Here is an 18,842-nt window from a genome sequence, read left to right on the forward strand (position 1 = left end):
CTTGGTTCTTCTTTGAAGTAAGTGTTTCAGATCTGAGGTTCTGGTGTCAGGGAGGTACATTAAATCCTATATTTAGGAGGGTTTGGGGGTGTGTGAGTTAGCAGCCAATGGGCAGCTAGTTACTGCAGCTAATCGACCCCTGTAGTGACCACATTCAGAGGTGTAGGTCAACCGTTCTACCCAGAGCACACTGAAGCTGGGGTAACCAGGTGGGTAACCTCTAAGGTGGCACCTTATTGCATGGCAGACTTCCCTGGACACCAGATTTATGTTAGGGGACAGAAAGCACATTGTTTGACACCAGAATTGAAATATTTAGGTGGTATCATAATGGAGCTAGCAATCAGGAGCTGCCCAGGTGCAGGTCCCATGTTATACTATGAACCACCTATCACTTATAGTGTACTTAAATGGTAAAGACACTATAGAGACAAATAAGCTTGCACTTAAATGTCTACACTCTTATTACACTGCACCCTGCCAGTCATTTGCTTGGGTTACCCAGAGTGGAACAAAACTGTGCTGCAACCCTGGACACCCCTTTTCCACCTATGCCTGGGGTACCCCTTGTACCATATACTATGAGATTATAAGGGGGTAAAGTCTCTGTCAATTGGGATTGCCAATTCACACATAACAGTTTTAGGTAAAGAGCACTGGCACTGGAGACTCATACTCTTACTCTTCAGAGCACTGTCAGAGGGGAATACCAGCATCTAGCAGTATAGATGGGGGCCAAAAGTGGTGGGACAGCTGCAAAAAGTCCTGTTTTCTTACACTGACCAACTCTCATTGTTTCCAATGTTGGAGTCTCAGACTACTTGGAGACAATCTGACTGTGGGCAATCCACCAAGAACCACTGGCTTAACAGGGTCAGAAAGCATAGTATATTTACGTTTATATTTTTCATGGCTTTGACTGCCATTTGAGACATGGAGGCCGCGGGCAGAATAAAATCAGGAAGCACCCCAGGAACTGGGGGATAAGGGCAAACAAGTTCAGGCTCAAATACTGAAGCTATCAACAGCGCAACGCAACTTTCAAGGTAAAATCTTGATGTATTAATGTTGCATTAGGGGCCTTTCTTGTTGCGGGTGATAGGCCCAGCCACACGAGGGGTACCATTATTATCAAGAGAAGTGTGGGAATGCTCGGTTATAGAAATGCTATGGCTTTCGACAGATTTGGGTACTTTTCCTTACAGAAATGTTAAGAAAATGTGTAATGTGTAATGTTGGCCAACGTTTGTAATTTCCAGATGAGCAAAGGGTGCAATCAGCATTCTTCCTTGATGTGTGAATCGTGTACTTGCCATCAAGTTGGTTGTAAGCAGGAAGGCACATGTGAAGGAGAGCTACAAACTTTATTACCATCTATAAGCCATCTCATCTCGGAACAAATCCCCCAACTGACAACCACCCAATAGCTTCTCACAGAGTTCTTGATGATAACACAGCACATGAGGATGTATGCAGACAGACTCACAGGGAAAGGGGGTTAAGGACAAGAGGAGATACTGGGATATGATTTACATTAATATTACACATATGAATCACAGGATATTACATCTTCTATCCCTTCTAATATTAAATAAGTCACATCTGATAATGAGGACACGTGTATTGTTGTGTCAAGGATGCCAATGATTGGTGGCACTTTCTCAGACTCATTTGCTTCAGGCTATAGTGTGAGATTGTGTGACGTTACCATTGCTAACTGCTTTCCTACATTAACGCGGAAACTGATGTTCTGACCAACTGTAAAGGGTTTCCAAACTTGCTACAACTGTGTTGTTTGGACGGGTATTTAATCCTGAAAATTTCACCAACAATAGTTTGCTTTAAACTGGTGACTTTCTCTATTCATAATACTGATTCATTTTACCTTGTTTGTTTACAACACATGTACACAAAGTATCTTTCAAACCAGGATTGGCAACAGCACTCTCCTTCTTACCCCCTTAATTCAATGTGGATGTAATTTTGACATGGAAATTCTACCCTGCATAACTCAAAAGGGGTCTTTGAAGTTATGCTATGTGGTATTATGCGATGCATCCAGAATTGTGTTCTCAATGCATTTTTTATGGGCAAATTTCTTTTTTAAAAAAAATCTTTTTTATTGTTTTCATTGTAAGCTTTGGCAAAAAATTCAGGTTGAACACAATCACATTTTACTGTCAACGTGCTGGCAAATTTCTTTTCAGTGCAAATTGGATGGTTTCTTTTATGAAACGGATAGACCTTCCACTTACCAATTGCTTTAGAGTGGCAAAGTGATGCCTGATTGTGAGTGATGCCATGAATTTTAAAGAAATGTGCTTTGTTAATGGAAATTAATTAAATACCATTGTCACTAATTAAATGTATTGGAAAACCTTCTCTGGAAAATGTTTGTTTTTTAAAATCCCAGCCCTTCATGTGATGTGGAGTTTTATATCAATCAATATACTATAATATTCCACCATGATATCCATAACTCATGGATAACAGCAAGGTGTGCACTGGTTCACAGTTGTCCAGAGTCCAGTGCATGTGCTCCTACCCCTAAAACATGTCAACTTGACTAAATTGCAGCTTGACTGCTTTAACTTACCTATATGTACCCAGTATATGGTACAAAGTGTACCCAGGACCTGTAAGTTAAATGTCACTGTTGGATTGCAGCACACATTGTGACACCACTAAAGTAACAATACAAAACATAACTGCAGGTCTAGCACCAGTAACCTGGCTGTGCAGGTTTAAATTGCAAATTCCGCCTGTCAAAATAATCCCTTTGGACAAGCCTAAACCCTCCTTTTAAATATGAATAAGTCCCCCCTAAGTATTAAATACCCATAAGGAAGGGTGTACTACATTTAAGTGTGACATGTAAAAATGTAATGTTATTCATGTCCTTACAGTGAAAAAGCCTAAAAAAGTATATCACTATAGCAGGAATAGCTGTTCCATAGGAAATCATTGGCAGTTAATATATACCTAGAAACAAGATAACAATGAATTTTTGGACTTTTTGAAGTATTAACCACCAAACCAATCCATTGGCAAAGTTAGATTTAGTCTGACTAAAGCCTCTGGAAGCCCATTTCCCCAAGGTTCCACCGGTTACCCAGTAGCTGAATAGCTCCTTGATTTGGGGTGAATTGATCCCCAAGCTGAGACAAAAGCATTGGGTGAGGGAAGACGTTAAACTTCCCATGACAGGATGGCCTGGGGGTTGTGATGAACCATTTGCATATCTTCAAAGGATGCCTGCCCTGTCACTGGCAGATATAGCACACACCTGGGCCTGCATCCCTTTTGCAAAACTAGTCAGGCTGGCACCAATCGTAGGGGTACAGGAGCTTTCCCTAGAACTGGTTTTGAGTAACCACAGGGGAGGACTTGCCCATTTCCATGGCCACACCTCTAGAGTGGCACAGAAGCTCTAGTTGTACAAGGAAGGAAAGGTTCTGTCATGTAGGATTTAAGTAGTGACAGGCACTGTTGGATTGTTTGCAGTAGGGCATACAGGAACTGTTGCAAAAGTGGATAAGGTTACCCCTGAACGTTGTCTCTGTCAGTCAGGGAGGGGCCAGGAGTCGCTCTCAACCACACAAGTGTGAAGGGTTCCATTTATGGGGGTCTGAAGACACTTGATGGACATCTCTCTCAGGTAAAAATGCCCCTGCCCTCTACATCAATTAGCTGGATGTAACAATTAGTCTCCAGCACGTCCAATTTAATACAATGAGTCACTAGGAGACTGTTCCAGAAAGATCTCATCCTAGCCTAGCCTGTTTTTTAAAGACTCTCAACTACTTCTCATGGGAGACACAATTGCTTGACCGGCTCCAAAATCGCTCAGTCCAGTCCAATGCGGGTTTTTAATGGGGAAAACTGATGAATTAGGGTGTATTAAATCAAATAAACAAGAAAGGTTTGTGGCTGCTATGTGATCAAAGGACATCTTCATTTCACATACTCCTTTTAAAAGCTGTGCAGTAGCAACTTTACTCTTTCTCACACACATTTGTTTTTATATTTGTAGATGCACATATGATGGCTTATGATTTCTTTAGTTGGTCAATTTATATTTTTGGGGAGAAGACATCTTACTCAACACCACCTTCATTGTACTGATACAGGACACACACCTGATTCTAAAAGAACGGACAACAGAATGAGGGTAACACAAATTTACTCAAAGACCTGAGCACCCACTCCCCCATTCACTGTAGATACCTTTGCAAGCTTCTCCTCAATTGAATTTCAGGCAGTATCTCTCTTCTCCCCCCATGCAGCATGACACTAATTTCAATGCAAACTTACCCCCTACCCTTCCTCTTCTCCCCAACCAACCAACAGAACTTGCCTGAATCCTCCACTCAGTCAATTTGTCGCCTGTAGGACTGGCCTACAGGGCACCCTGGCAGTGCCAAAGGGCTGGTCTGAAATATCAGTGTGTGGCCAGTTGTTTTCGTTGTTTGTGGGCCTGTTTTATGATGTAGTGTGACTGTTTTTCTGTTGAATTCACTGATATTACCAAATACACAGACTGCAGCAAACACAAATGCATGGAGTTCCCCATACCTTGCAAAACACCTATACAGCATGTCTTTAAAAGCTAAAAATGGCCCCAGTTTGCAAATATGGGCTATATTTTTAGCTATCTAGTTTGGTGCCCTGGCCTATTTTATGCCCTAGTCTGACCCTGAATTGCACCAATCTGATCTCTTTGCTCAATAAATCATGAAATCAAAAGAATGTACTCTTACCCTTCATGACCTCTCCCACTCGTTAAATCATTCCCACTGCTCTCTTTTTTTTCTTAAATTTGTGTCAAGTCTGCCAGGGTCACCCAAATGCTTAATAAATCCTCTCTCCTCTTTATGTTGAATGGTTTTTACTCGACTAGTTCGCCTCATGAAATCTTTACAAACGACTTCACTCTAGCTTCCATAAAATCCAGTAGACTGAGTCTTCTGTTATTAAGGATAACTAACTTTAACTCATTTTATGTCACTTATTTTTCCATGCTCATCCATGTTGACCCCTCTGCCATATTTGTCAGGGTGAATCATATAATTCTTCCAAAAACAATGCCCAATGAAGAAATCACTGCACAGCACTAACTAGCTTTCTTCCACTGACTGAACAGTGGGATCACTGGGGCAGGAAGTGTAGGAGCCATTGCTCACCAAACCTTTTTACAGTAAGGATTTTCCAATATGCAAATTTTAGATGTCACAGAAAGTAAAGATTCAGGACGAATTCTCATTAGACCTTTGAGACTGTGACATCAGTGGGTGACCTGGAGTTAGAGACACTTGTATCTACTTTCCTTTTGCAAACTTTCCCATTTGTGAAAACCACAGAACAACCAGATCTTTATGAAGGGCTGAGGGTTCTACCCCTTATGTTTGATTGAACCCTACATAACCTATTCACATGATGCAAAGCTGAAAAAGACTGCACGGTTATATTAGTTCTAACATAGAATCCCATAAGATGCAAATTTGAAAACGCGTGGAAACACTCATGATGACTTTGGACTTTCTGAAACAGACTCCCTAAATCTGGCAATATTGGACCTGAGGTTTGAATAGCCAAAATGGTAGCATCATGATGTGGATTTAGCCCTTTAAGATGTATTAGTAAAGGAGATGGACGAGTGTCTTAGGCTCATTGGGGCTATTTTTGACTGCAAGGGGTGGCCAATCACTTCTGCCTTTTAAATTTGACAGGGAGTGTGGGTGCCGTAGTCCATTGTTTTTCTAAGGAGACTGTGCCCGGTCTGCCAAATGGCAAGTTGCCGGGTACAAAGGCTGCCTACAATTGATCCCACCCATACTTCTTTTTTGCACCACAAAGCTCCTACTGCACCCTCGGAGTCTGAGTGTGTGCACACCCCACCCTCCTTTGGGCACTTGTCTTTGCAAGACTATTTACCCATCAGGAATTCCGGATGTATACACTAAATTTTAACCCCCCGGGGTGGCAGAAACCCAGTTCCAACCAATGGTATTTTTGCCAATATGCACACTTCAGCAATCTAGAGCATTCTCTATGGCAGAGGAACTTGTTAAATTAAGGGGGCAGGCACCTATGCAAAAGAGGGAGCAATCACATTTTAATGCCCACCTACGCCAAGAAGGGGTGTGCATTTGGTATTTTAGAATGGCCCTTGCGTTTCATCTGTTATACCAATGTGCATCCTCAGCAGGGCACACAACCCAGGGATCCTTTGTGCATGTGGTTCATGTGGGAGTGTGTAATTATCAGAATAGACAAACCAGCACATCTTGCTCACTCGTGTGTGAGTTGTATGACACATTTACTAGAGGTAAGGCGAAGCTTCAACTCACACAAATAACCTGCTGAGGACAATCTAATAAAAGGGCTAACTTTATGTGGAATCAGCACAGAATACATGAATGAATACAAGATTTATAAAGCATGAAACTGCTACCCATCAAGGGTGTCTGGGAACTACTAATGTACAAAAATATATATATCCACTTCGATCCACAAGTCAAAAAGGTATTCTTGTTCAAAGAGTACATAATAACTGTTTTTAATAACTCATGCATTAATCTACTTTGTAAAATAGGTACTCTAGCCATTTTCACATGAACTTTCAGATACTCTGCCCCAGAATTAAAATGAGGAAATGTTGCAAATTGATAGCGAAAGCAATGGATAATTCAAAAAATGTATTATTATTAAGCAATTTCAGTGAGGTATCCAGATATGGGCACATTTGGTTCTAGGCATTTTTGGGGAGGGGGTGGACTACTGCTCCTTAATGCACCCCGTTATCCATAACTACTAGTATCATAGTATGTGTGCAGGAAGCTCATATAAGCAAGGAGTGTTTGTTTTCAAAAGCACTACACACCTAGAAATTACCTGGTGTCCTTTGAAATCCATTGGGGAAAACTGAAAGGGGGCACTGTGCTCCAAACCCAGGATATAGAGTATCAACGTTATGTAGTTCACGTATGCCTACTGATTACAATAAATATAATCCAAAGAAATCGTCATGGTCAGGAAGGTTTGCCAGACAGCAGAAATTATTCAATGAAGGATATTTGTAAAATTCGAAATCCAACAAAAGTGTTAAAGTGCACTTTAAAGTGCACTTTTTTCATAGCATAACCACACGCCACTTTCTACTCCTATTCTGCTCCAACAACTCCTCTTTTCAGAACGATCCCAGACCTCTGACATTCTTCAGGGTTTTACAAGAAACTTGGGAATGATACACAAAAATATACCCCAGCCAAAACTCTTATAGAAAGACTTTTGCGTGAGAAAGTAAATGGTCAGTAAAGAAATAGAAGGAGCGTCGGTTTCTTCCAAAAATGGCTTCACTGCAAATGATGAAATTCTTTCAGGTGTCTCTCAGTTTTATGGCGTGCATGGCAGCTTCCATAATTTTGTTCAACCGAGATACAAACATGGACTAATACTAATTTCTATGCTGCTGCGACAGGAGATTTCGGAATTAGTCCCCTGCACCGTGGGCATTTGGAAGCGTGCCACAGATTTCGAAGCTTGCAGATTATTTTCCACATTTATGATACATGTCAAAATCCTTTGGTTTGTGCGATGCATGGACATTTTTTTAGCTTTCTACAATTTGGCAGTTTTGTTTTCCTTAATGGTAGTGTGTAGAGGTGAAATAAAAAACACACAAACAAATCTCTATGGTGAATGAGGGAAGGAAAACATGAATGATATAATAGCTGTCCTGAGAGCATCACCATAAAACCTTGACAGTTTCTTCTAATTTAACTATTCTCTTCTTACTTCATGCTGTTCGAAAACTTAATTTCTGAGGACTTACTTTCTGCCATTGTTATTCTGCCGGAAACCCGTCTTTTCCCGAAGATCTGCTGTCGCGAGCTGCTGAAGCACCAATCTGTGCCAGTTCACTTGTCTCAGTGACCTCTTTCTGGAAATAGTAGTGCCACCCCGGGCTTAGGTGGGGCATTTTTACAAATAATAGCTGGTCTGTGCATGTATTCGTCGTGCTTTTTATTGGCAGTTCTGTTCGTCTGTGACTCCCAGGTGGGAGTGGCAGGGTAGGAGGGGTAAGAGCCAAGAGCTGCAGGAGATTAGAGGCTCTTTTGTCTACAGCAGCAAAGAGTATTTGGGAGAGATTCATTCTCCTAGCTTGTTTACATGGAACATAGCACTTTTAATTTACTAAGGAACGACGATTTGCCAAAATGTCAGGGGAAGCAGAAGTTATATTAAGGATTTTGATGTTTTTTCCATACATAAAGAGGTGGTGTAGCCACTGGAAGCACGAGCAAGGCTCGAGTCAAATGCCTGGCTCAGCTCGAGGTCGTCCCGGAACCTCGAGCCCAAAACGAGCCGAGCTTTCATGTGGCTTCTGCTTTCCTCCCTTGCTCTACTCTCGTGAAAAAAGATATAAAAGCAGAATATTGACATTTCAGGTATAAAGGAGAGACACATAAATACCAATCTAATGGCTGATTTGTACGAAGTGAAACTATAAAACATGGGATTCATCCCGGCTTCCCCACTTAACAGAATTGAGTGATCTTAGGCGGATAAGTGCACAAGAAAGGATCTTCAAATATGTGAGTTAAAAATACTAGCTGTATACAAATATATTATGTTTAATTTAATAGATTATAATGCTGCTCTACCTATAGAAGCTGGGTCACGTACAGGGTGCGCATGACAAGTGACTTGCCTCTTTAGTTCACTAATGGCATTGTTGCCAGGGCGGGGGCAGGAACAGTTCACGTTCAAAAACTATCACTTTCACTAAGGACCTGTCAGTGTAGTGATGTAATGGAACACATTAATGTCAAAGCTTCCCCATATTAAAGCAATACACTTTTATGTATTTTGAAGTCTTTTATCATATTTTATGTGAAGTTTGTCATATTTTATGTGAAGTTTGTTGCATGATTTTCATGGAAACATTTTCAGTGCTTGGCTCCTTCGCAGGCTCCTGGAGCAAAACCAGTCCCTTGGCTCAGCTCTGGCTTGGCTCTCCCTGCTAATTACTTTGCTCGCCTACCTATTTAGCAGAGCCCCTCAATAGCTTTTTGATTCCTGCTCAGCTACTACTGGAAGGGTAAGAGATGCAAACTACAGAATATAAGCAGGGGACTCAGTGTTTTGTTTACTTTCTGTTCCTGACTCATGGCCAGTCAGATCACGGATAGTAAGGGAAAAGCAAGTTGTGGCAAGTGGCAAGCGAAGGTAGCAGTTGCTACAGATAACTGCCTTTAACTGACGTCCATTCCCATTCTTATATAGCTTGATTACTTGGTTGTGTGCAATAACACTGTGCTCTGTATTAAGGTTTCATTCAAAAACTCCTACCTCGAATGGTGGTATCCCTACAGTCAAGAACTGAGTAACGGCCAAGCAAATGTTTCATCAGAAAAGAATAAACATTGAAAAGGCTATCAGCATCAGACTCTGCAGGACCTTCCATTTACACCACCCAGTCATCCCAAGATGCCCCCTTACTCTTCCCATCAGTCCAGCATACGTCCAAAAACATGGGTCAGAAACTGCACTAACTTTTGTCAAGGCTGACACCCTGGCCTTTGCACACTCGCCATGAAACACAAAGGTGATGAGTGAGGTGTTGGTAAAAGTCTCACCGACTGACAATCTCTGGGGGCCACAGTTCAGTCTATTGTTATTTAGCCCACTATGGCACTTCGGGCAGACACTAACCGCTTTGTAGCATACTTTCATCTGCTCCAATAGGAACAATTCAGCCTGAACTGTCAAGTCAGACATTGTAGCATACTTTCATCTGCTCCAATAGGAACAATTCAGCCTGAACTGTCAAGTCAGACACCTCAGGAAAATATTTGACTCTAAAATGGATTCAGCCTTGTTGGGCCTCACCAGTGAGGTGCAGCCTTAGTTCGGTGGTGCAGTGAGCATGTTCCAAAATCTGGGCATACCTGTTGCACTTAGGGTGTCACTTGGACATGCAATACTGATGTGCAAAATGCTTAAAAGGTTTCAGCCACTGGGAATCCCCTGGCTGTATGGTTCAATAACAGAATATTGACTACCAAAACATTGATTCATCAAAGTATCACTAGCAAAATAGTGTTTACAAAAATATAGCTACTCCTATACAAACATGAAATTAGAAAATATTGGTAACAAAAATATCCACATTCAAATCAACTAAAATACTGCAATATTGAAACCAAAAATAATGTGTAACTGAATATCGTTAAAACATTAAGGGCATCATTACAATGCTGGGCGGACTCATGTCTGCCTGACACCGTTGCGGTCTCTGGACTGACCGACCTCCGGTCGGCGGTCCCAACACCACTATAACAATGCAAGCTTCCAAATCTCTATGGGAGCTTGTGTTGCGGTCAGAAACCGGCCGCAGCGAATGCTGCCATGGAGAAATGGGAGCTTCTATTAATCCCCTCACGGTGCTTGCCACACAGTGCAGGGATTAACAGGGGGCATGGTGCCCCCCTGGCTCCCAACCGGAGGCCCCCAACCGGTGGCCCATCCTTCAGGGCCACTGAAGGATAGGGTCCCTGCTAGGGGCACCCCAAAGTTGCTTTCCGACAGGCTTTTTCTGTCAGTAGTCGGACATGAAAAGCCTGTCGGAAACAGACATCGTAATCCCGACAGCAGAAACAATGTCCATAGGACATTATGAAAGGCTTCTGGCTGTCTGGCGGGCTCCTTGAGCCCATCAGAAGCCAGTCTGCGAGACCGGCCTGTTTACACTCCGACCGCCTACATTATAATTGGGCGGTAGCACTGTAAACCTACTGTGTTGCTTGGTAAGCCTCAGACGAGTGGTCAGAGGTTTACCGACCAACATCGTAATCGGCCCCTAAATGTACACAATATTACAAAATTACCTTTTAAAAAAAGAAAAAAATAAACCATTTACATTTAAACCAATATTCACCTTGAAAACACAAAAAATAACCAAACACAAAAAAGCATTTAAACATTCCAATAACAAAATAAATGCAAAATAAAATATTAAAAGTTAAACATGAAACTATACTTACTAAATAAACATCTTAACTAAATGTAAAACAATTGTAAGTAATTAAACACAAACAAATGATATAAAACTAATAAATGAGCATATATACACAAAACATGAACAGAAAATATAGTTTTAGTTTATATACACAATATAAATAACTGTATTGCATACAAACATATGTTACAGTTAAATATAAACTTTAGTGTCCATCAAATAAGGAACAAACTTCCCACTCAATTCAAAATAATCATAAGGTAACCAATACATTTTTTAAATTTTTTTATTATATCATTATCAATTGGTCATGGCAAATATGACATCAAATAATACATTCACATTTTGAGATACCATAACAAATATTTTTTTTAAAAGGGACAAAAAAGGAAAAAGCAAAACACAAAAAACAAACAAGCATTAGAAATGCAATAGGTCTCGCAGCATTAGAGTTAGTGCTTTTAGAATTGTTTATAGGTTTTTTGTTGTAAATCTTTTGCATTTTATTTTTTTGTAGGCAATGCAAAAGAATTACAAACCAAAAAAGCAATAAGCAAATGTAAAAGCTTTAACTAAAAATCCTGCGAGACCTATTGCACTGTGTGAGGGTGAGGTGTTGAGGGTGAGTGAGGGTGGGGGTGAGTGAGGAGTTGAGGGTGAGGGTGAGAGAGTGTTATTGTGAGTTAGGGTGAGGGGTTGAGGGTGGATGAGGGTGGATGAGGGTGAGGGTGAGGTGTTGAGGATGAGTGAGGATGAGTGAGGGTGAGTGAGGGGTCGAGGGTGAGTGAGGGTGAGTGAGGGTGACTGAGTGTGAGTGATTGTGAGTGAGGGTGAGTGAGGGTGAGTCAGAGTGAGTGAGGGTGAGGCGTTGAGGGTGAGGCGTTGAGGGTGAGGCGTTGAGGGTGAGGTGTTGAGGGTGAGGTGTTGAGGGTGAGGTGTTGAGGGTGAGGTGTTGAGGGTGAGGTGTTGAGGGTGAGGTGTTGAGGGTGAGGTGTTGAGGGTGAGGTGTTGAGGGTGAGGTGTTGAGGGTGAGGTGTTGAGGGTGAGGTGTTGAGGGTGATTGAGTGTGAGTGAGTGAGGGTGAGGTGTTGAGGGTGAGTGAGTGAGGGTGAGGTGTGGAGAGTGAGTGAGGTTCAGGTGTTGAGGGTGAGGATTTGAGGGTGAGGGTGTGAGGTGTTGAGGGTGAGTGTTTGAGGGTGAGGGCGAGTGAAGTTGAGGGGGTGAGGTGTTGAGGGTGTGAGGGTGAGGTGTTGAGGGTGTGTTGTTGAGCGTGAGGCTGAGGTGTAGAGTGTGAGTGAGAGTAAGAGTGAGGGTGATTGAGTGTTTTAGTGTTAGTGAGGGTGAGGTATTGAGTGTGAGTGAGGGGAAGTGTGATTGTGGTATTGAGAGTTAGTGAGGGTGAGGTGTTGAGTGTTAGTGATGGTGAGGTGTTGAGTGTGAGTGAGGGTGAGTGTGAGTGAGGGGGAGGGGGAGGCGTTGAGGATGAGTGATGTGTTTAGGGTGAAGTGTTGAGGGTGTGGGTGAGGAATTGAGGGTGAGGGAGGGTGAGTGTGGGTGAATGTTTGAGGGTGAGTGATTGAGGGTGAGGTGTTGTGGCTGATTTTTTGTGGGTGAGTGAGGGTGAGATGTCGATGGTGATTGAAGGTGAGGTGTTGGGTGAGGCGTTGAGAGTGAGTGAAGTTGAGTGTTGTTGAGTGAGGATGAGTGAGAGTGAGGGTGAGTGAGTAGTTGCGTGTGAGGTGTTGAGGGTGAGTGAGGGTGAGGGTGAGTGATGGTGAGTAAGTGTGAGGATGAGTGAGGGTGAGGATGAGTGAGGGTGATGTGTTGAGGGTGAGTTAGGGTGAGTGAGGGTGAGGGTGAGTGATGGTGAGTAAGTGTGAGGATGAGTGAGGGTGAGGGTGAGAGTTTGAGGGTGAGTGAGGGTGAGTGTTTGAGTCTTAGTGAGGGTGAGATGTTGAGGGTGGGTGAGGGGGGTGTGTGAGAGTGTGTGGGTGAGTGGTGTGAGTGTTAAGGGTGTTGTGTATGAGGGGTGTTAGTATGAGGGATTTGAGTGTGAGAGGGTGAGGGTGAGTGTGATGGGAGGGTAGGCATAGTGAGTGATGTTGAGGGGTAAGGGAGTGTAAGGGAGAGTGAGGGTGAGACTGAGCGGGTGTGAGCGGGTGAGTGAGGGAGTGTTTGAGAGTGTGAGTGAGGGAGTGTGTGAGGTGTTGTGTGAGAGCGTGAGTGATGGGGTGTGTGAGGGGTGTGTGAGAGGGTGTGTGAGAATGTGAGTGTGTGTTAGGGTGAATGAGGGGGTGTGAGGGGGGTGATGGTGGGGTGACCAATAGCCTGATGACTAACCCATGGCTCAGACAGATATTGAAGGGGAAAATCGAAGAAGCAAAACAACCCCACAAAAAAGTCCCACAGTAAAAGGTCAATGCCTGGGGACCCGGGGCGCTAGTAGGCGGGCTAGCAAGATGGGCGCATACTAGATAGGCTCCTGCAGTTTGTAAAGCCCACTATACGTTTTTAGGAAACCCACAAAAGGTCTTTTTAAAAGCAAAGGCAAATGTGAAACCTTACAGAAATTCATAATGTAAAACGTTGTGCAGAAGCTGCTACAAAGGAGAGCATTGTTTCCCCCCCGATTTCTCAACTTAAGCAAAACTGTACAAATTTGAAAAATTCACTTTCCTCCTATGCCTCATTTCCCTAATGTCGAAAATGTAGAAGTGTTTTGGAATTTGAAAGGGTTTCAGGTGCACACCGAATTAGGATGCAAACTTAAAGAGAACCCAAATATTTTTTGGCATAGTAAGGAGCCAGTTGCTTTCTTGTGGGCGATGGCAACCTGTCTACATCACTCTTTAATAAAACATTGCTGATGACACTTTTGTCATGCTGTTAAAAGGGCACTGCGGAGTATAGTCGGTGTAAAAAAAATATAAATGTACCTGATCTCTACTCTTCCATGTGTGTGTGTTTTAGTATAGTTATCTCTGACCTGCGCCTCCGGGAGGTTCACTGATCCTTACTCTTCCTCCTCCCCCCTCGTCCACGGGTGGGCTGCGAAGTGGCGTAGACGGGGGTTAGGCAGCTGCAGGAGTAAAGGCCGCAACCAGAGTTGAGGTAGCGCTGTGTGTGCTGCAGAGGACAAAATAACCCATGGTGAGAGCTGCCCGAATATATAGAAAAGAAAATACAAAAAAATACAAAAAAAGCAAAAACTGTAAAACCGACCCCGCTCCCGGTAAAAAAAAAAAAACAAAAAGGCACACAAAGGGCATTGATGGAGGAGAAAGTGTGAATGGCGCAGATTTTTTTTTAATTAACATGGTGCCTGCTTCGCGCAGCATCCATTTAGCATTGGACGGGAGAAAGGAGCATATTTAAAAGTGATAGCCAATAGCAGGAGGGAGGGGATGCAGCTATAGCCCAGGGAGCGAGAGTTGCATGTTGCAGCGGTGACTACCATGCCATACTCGTCGCTGTAGCAGTCTCTGCAACTTCTGCACACGCAGCGGTGACATGCCCATCCCAGGTTACGGGGGAGCTGCTGCTGGTGACGCACATGCACACCGCTTTTGTAGATCCGATCCACTGCGATGAAAGCGCTGCGGCCAGCCGTGAAGCGGGGAGGGTGCATTTTGGATGCAAAGTACGAGACGCGGCAAACGAAAATAGAAAATGGTGCGCCCAAAACATATATAGCCATCAAGAATCTTTATTTCGGCAGAAACGGCCATAAAAACACAGATAAAAAATTGGCGAGCACGTCAAAAAGTCGATGGTACACTATCAAAAAAGATGGTCTTTTCTATATTAAAAATGGTTTTTCGTCGTATAGGAATAAAGTACAACTTTTGGCATTTTACCAAACCACATCAGGGGTTCCAGCCGGGTATTGCAGCAGAGGTCACCTCTCCGGGGAATGTCACTCAGCACCGGCGTGGACCAGATCTGCTTTTACCGAAGAAGAGGAAGCAGCAGCAGCAAACTGTGTCACCTGGCAGCAAGGCGATGGCCATCAGCAACACGCCCCTACTTCCGTTATCTACAGAGCGGTCATCCAGGAAGTGTGGCGCCGCCACGGCGGCTCGAGGTGCCAAGCCCCCAAACAGAAACAAGCAAGACGGAGGGAAGAGAGGGGAGGGGGGAGGAGAAATGCGACACGGCGCGAGGGGAGGGGAGGGGGGAGGAGAAATGCGACACGGCGGGAGGGGGCGGAGGGGGTAAAACACGACGGACGTGCACGCGCATGTGACTTTTAAGGTCAATGCGCATGCGCATAAGCTTAATGCGCATGCGCATTGACCTTAAATTTATCGTGCACTGCAAGGAATCGCCACGATTCCTTGCAGTGTGGATAAAGAGTGGATAACTCGCAATAGTCTCGCTTTGCTCGATGCGCATGCGCATCGACAACAGGCGAGACCTAAAAAGAGGAGCAAGGCAATAAAGCAAGCAGAAGCAATGATAGAGAAGAACGCCATAGAAAAAAGAGAATCAGATATGCATTACAAATTAAAAAAGGGGGAGTCTGGATAATAAGCAAAGACCAGTAACAGAGCTGTTTACCCTATCCAGCTGGTGATTGGAGCCCATATTTTCCTCCCCATTTCTCGCCTCCTACGCCCTCTCAGCCAATATATGGCTGATTCCATGTTATATGTGGCTAACAGCCTGGCCCGCCAATTTATAAATGTAGGAGGATCAGGGCTAATCCACTGGGAGGTAATGCATAATCTCGCAATGGCCATTGCAATAAATTCCAATCCGATCTCAGAGCAAGTCCGGGCCTTTCTGCCCTGACTTTTTTCTATCCCCAGAATGATTAAATCTGATGTTAGTAATAGCGGAATATCAAGGATCTGGTTCAAGAAAAATTCGATATCCTGTAGGTATTTAGCTAGATTGGGGCAAGCAAAAAAACATATGAATGGTATCAGCAGCCCATGCCCCACACCTACTGCATGAGTTACCCTTGAACCAGCCCATTTAGAGACCTTCCGCGGAGTAAAGTATAAATCAAAAACCAACATAAAATGTTGAGTCCTCATGCTGCCAGTTATTAAGATCTGGTTGGCTAGTTCTAAAGACGCCTCTAAGTCGATACATTCCTTGCCAAACTTCCTCTCCCATCTGTCATTCTGAATGCTCATATCATCAGGAAGACCAGCCAGCAATGTTTGGTAGATTTTCCCTATCCGGGATCTATTCCCTACTATATTGACCAGGGGTATTTTTGTCAGATTTACGACTGATCATTGCATGATTTTACCCAAGAAACTCCTAATCAGCAAAAATGTGTCTCCTAGAGAGCCCAAACTTCTCTTGTAAATTAGTAAACAAAGCAATTTGGCCATCGCAGCAGACATCCCCCAGAGCGTTAATTCCTAAATCCCCCCAGCTAAAAGTAATTTGATCTTGAAAAATTGGTGGTAGAAGACCATGAGCCGAAAATGGGGTGTAAGTATTAATATTCAAAATACAGAACCTCTGACGTATCTGTCTCCAGATCGAGTAAGCTGACTGAATGATTTTAAATTTGGTCTTTTTATAATAGCTCGGCTCTAAGATTTTGACTAAACATTGCCCAACATCTTCTCCAAGTACTACTTCATAGAAAGTCGGTCTAACAGCTACAGGAACTTCTGACTTAGCCCCTGCAAGTAGTATCCCCATGTGTTGTAAAAGTGCTGCCGAGTGGTAGAGGAGAAGGCTGGGTATACCCCAGCCCCCCTCGATCTTGGTAATATCATCCATTTGGCTTCCATTCTGGATCTGCGGTACCCACACAAAAATCTAGCACATACCCTTTCTGCTCTGGTAATACAGAATGCCAGAAATTCTAGGGGTATGGACCGGAACAAATATAAACATTTGGGGAAAATCGACATTTTAATAACATTGCACCGTCCGTGCATTGATAGATGTAAATGGTCCAATCTCTCGAGTGTCTCGTTAGCATTTCCAATTACTGGTAAAATATTTAGCTCCGGTATGTGCTTCACTGATGCTGTGATCTTCACTCCTAAACAAGTTGCTACAGAAACAATTAGAATATCTCCCGGGAGCGAGGTATCCGAGTGTAAAATCTGGGTTTTGTCAGTATTTAGGGGCCGATTCGGATTGCGGTGAATCCGCATCCTCTGGGCCGGCGGAAGCCACCGCCGGCCCGGAGTATGCGGATTCACTGCTGCGGTGATTCTAAAGACCCCCCGCCAGATTAGGATGGCTGGGGCGTCATCGGCGGACGGGAAGACCGTCCGCCGCTTTTCCACCGCAGTCGCCTTCCGACCGCGGCGAAAAAGCTCTGATATGGTGGCGGTGTCTATCAGACACCGCCAGCCATATTAGGATTGGCATTGGGACATGCCTTTCCGCGGCGGCAATGCCACCACGAAAAGGCATACGGTCTTTTCTTTGGGTGCCCGTTGCGGGCCCCCAGGGTGAAGGGGGGTGGCTGGTGCACATGGGGAGTACCTATGGTACCCCCTGCATTTACATGCACAAAGCGGCAGGCACCACGCGGTGCCTGCCGCTTTGTGCATGTAAATGTAAAACATGTTTTTTTAACTTTGCGGCGGGTGCTGCTTTAAGCAGCACCCGCCGCAAGGTTAAAGATCCAGGATGTGACCGCCAGGGTGGCGGTCACTGTAGGAAGGTGGATATCTGACTATGGTTGCCCCCAACTTTTTGCCTGGTGTTTTGCTGGTTTTTCGACTTAGTTGACCTGGGACCCTGCTATTCAGGGCCCCAGGCCTACTGCTCTTTCTGTAAAATGGACTCCATGTACCTTAGGTACATATCTAATTGGATACTGAGTCACCTTATCAGTCCCTGTACAGTGTACCTTAGGTACCCAGGGCATAGGTGTACCCAGGGCCTACCAGGGGCTGCAGCATGTATTATGCCACCCCTGGCTGGCCATCCAAATCTGACACAACTGGCTGCACGACAGCTGGGGCAAGGTGGAGTAATCACCCTTTGCTTTAGATATAGTATTCCTATATCTAACCCTAAAATGGTCACATGTATTCCTATCAGTCACTCCTATGGCAGGCCTTAACAATCCTGAAGGCAGAGTGCTTGGAATTATGTGAGATGGTGCTCTGGCATGAGCTGAGCCCGTTTGCAGCTTGCGGAACCAAGTCCTAATAGCTGTTCCATGATAACGTGTACCATATACTCTTAAGCGCCTTATAATCCTCGCAGTTATTTGCCAAGTTTGGTATCGCTTTATCAAAACATGTCGAGTAAGGTGTCATACGAATTGGAATACTAACCCCTCGCCAATTCTGGCGACGGGGTTAGCATTCCAACCTTCTAGAGGGACACGACATGTATGTAACTGTGAACCCCGGTTAAAGTTAACTCGAGCCTCAGCATCACAAAATGGATGCTGCCACCACAGGCACAAGTCTGACCTCCTGCTGCTGGGAGCCCTTCCAGCGAGGAGAGCTTGGACAAAGGGTTTCCTGTCAGGGGCGGTGCTAGCACCATCCCAGACAGGGTTTTGTGTATCCCAGGTAGGCAGGGCTGAGAGGAAGGTGACTGCAAGTGGCACCCCAGTGCTCACTGTGCATATGCCGGCTTGAACCAGTTCCAGGGGCACACCAGCCCCTGTGCTGGGGGAAAGTCCGGACAAGGGAGAGGGGTGTAACCACCCCCCTTCCTGGTCCCACCCATGGGCAGGACCTAGTCGCGTGCCAGCCCCTTTCTTTAGTATAAAGGTAGGAGCGGGCCCCCTTCCCAAATTAGATAATTCTGAATCTTGGCTACTTTCCACAAAAGAACTATTGAACCTTTCTGAAGACTCTCCCTTGTGGCTAAG

At 44.2% G+C, this 18,842-nt stretch overlaps 1 protein-coding gene across 2 annotated transcripts in view; it reads right to left on the reverse strand.

Moving 5' to 3' along the window:
- TGM5 (transglutaminase 5) overlaps window positions 1–18,842 on the reverse strand; it is a 387,349-nt gene that overhangs the window by 246,220 nt on the left and 122,287 nt on the right. The window contains exon 1 of one of the 2 annotated variants that reach the window (XM_086932526.1): window positions 7,835–7,972. The exons of the other annotated variant lie outside the window; for it this stretch is intronic. Within the exon in view, the coding sequence (XP_086788652.1) occupies window positions 7,835–7,844 (10 nt within the window). The 5' untranslated portion in view covers window positions 7,845–7,972. Of the gene's footprint in view, window positions 1–7,834; window positions 7,973–18,842 lie in introns of those variants that run through there. 2 annotated transcript variants of the gene reach the window in all.

This window comes from Lissotriton vulgaris, chromosome 7 (genome assembly GCF_964263255.1).
Source record: "Lissotriton vulgaris chromosome 7, aLisVul1.2, whole genome shotgun sequence".
Classification (NCBI taxonomy): domain Eukaryota; kingdom Metazoa; phylum Chordata; class Amphibia; order Caudata; family Salamandridae; genus Lissotriton; species Lissotriton vulgaris.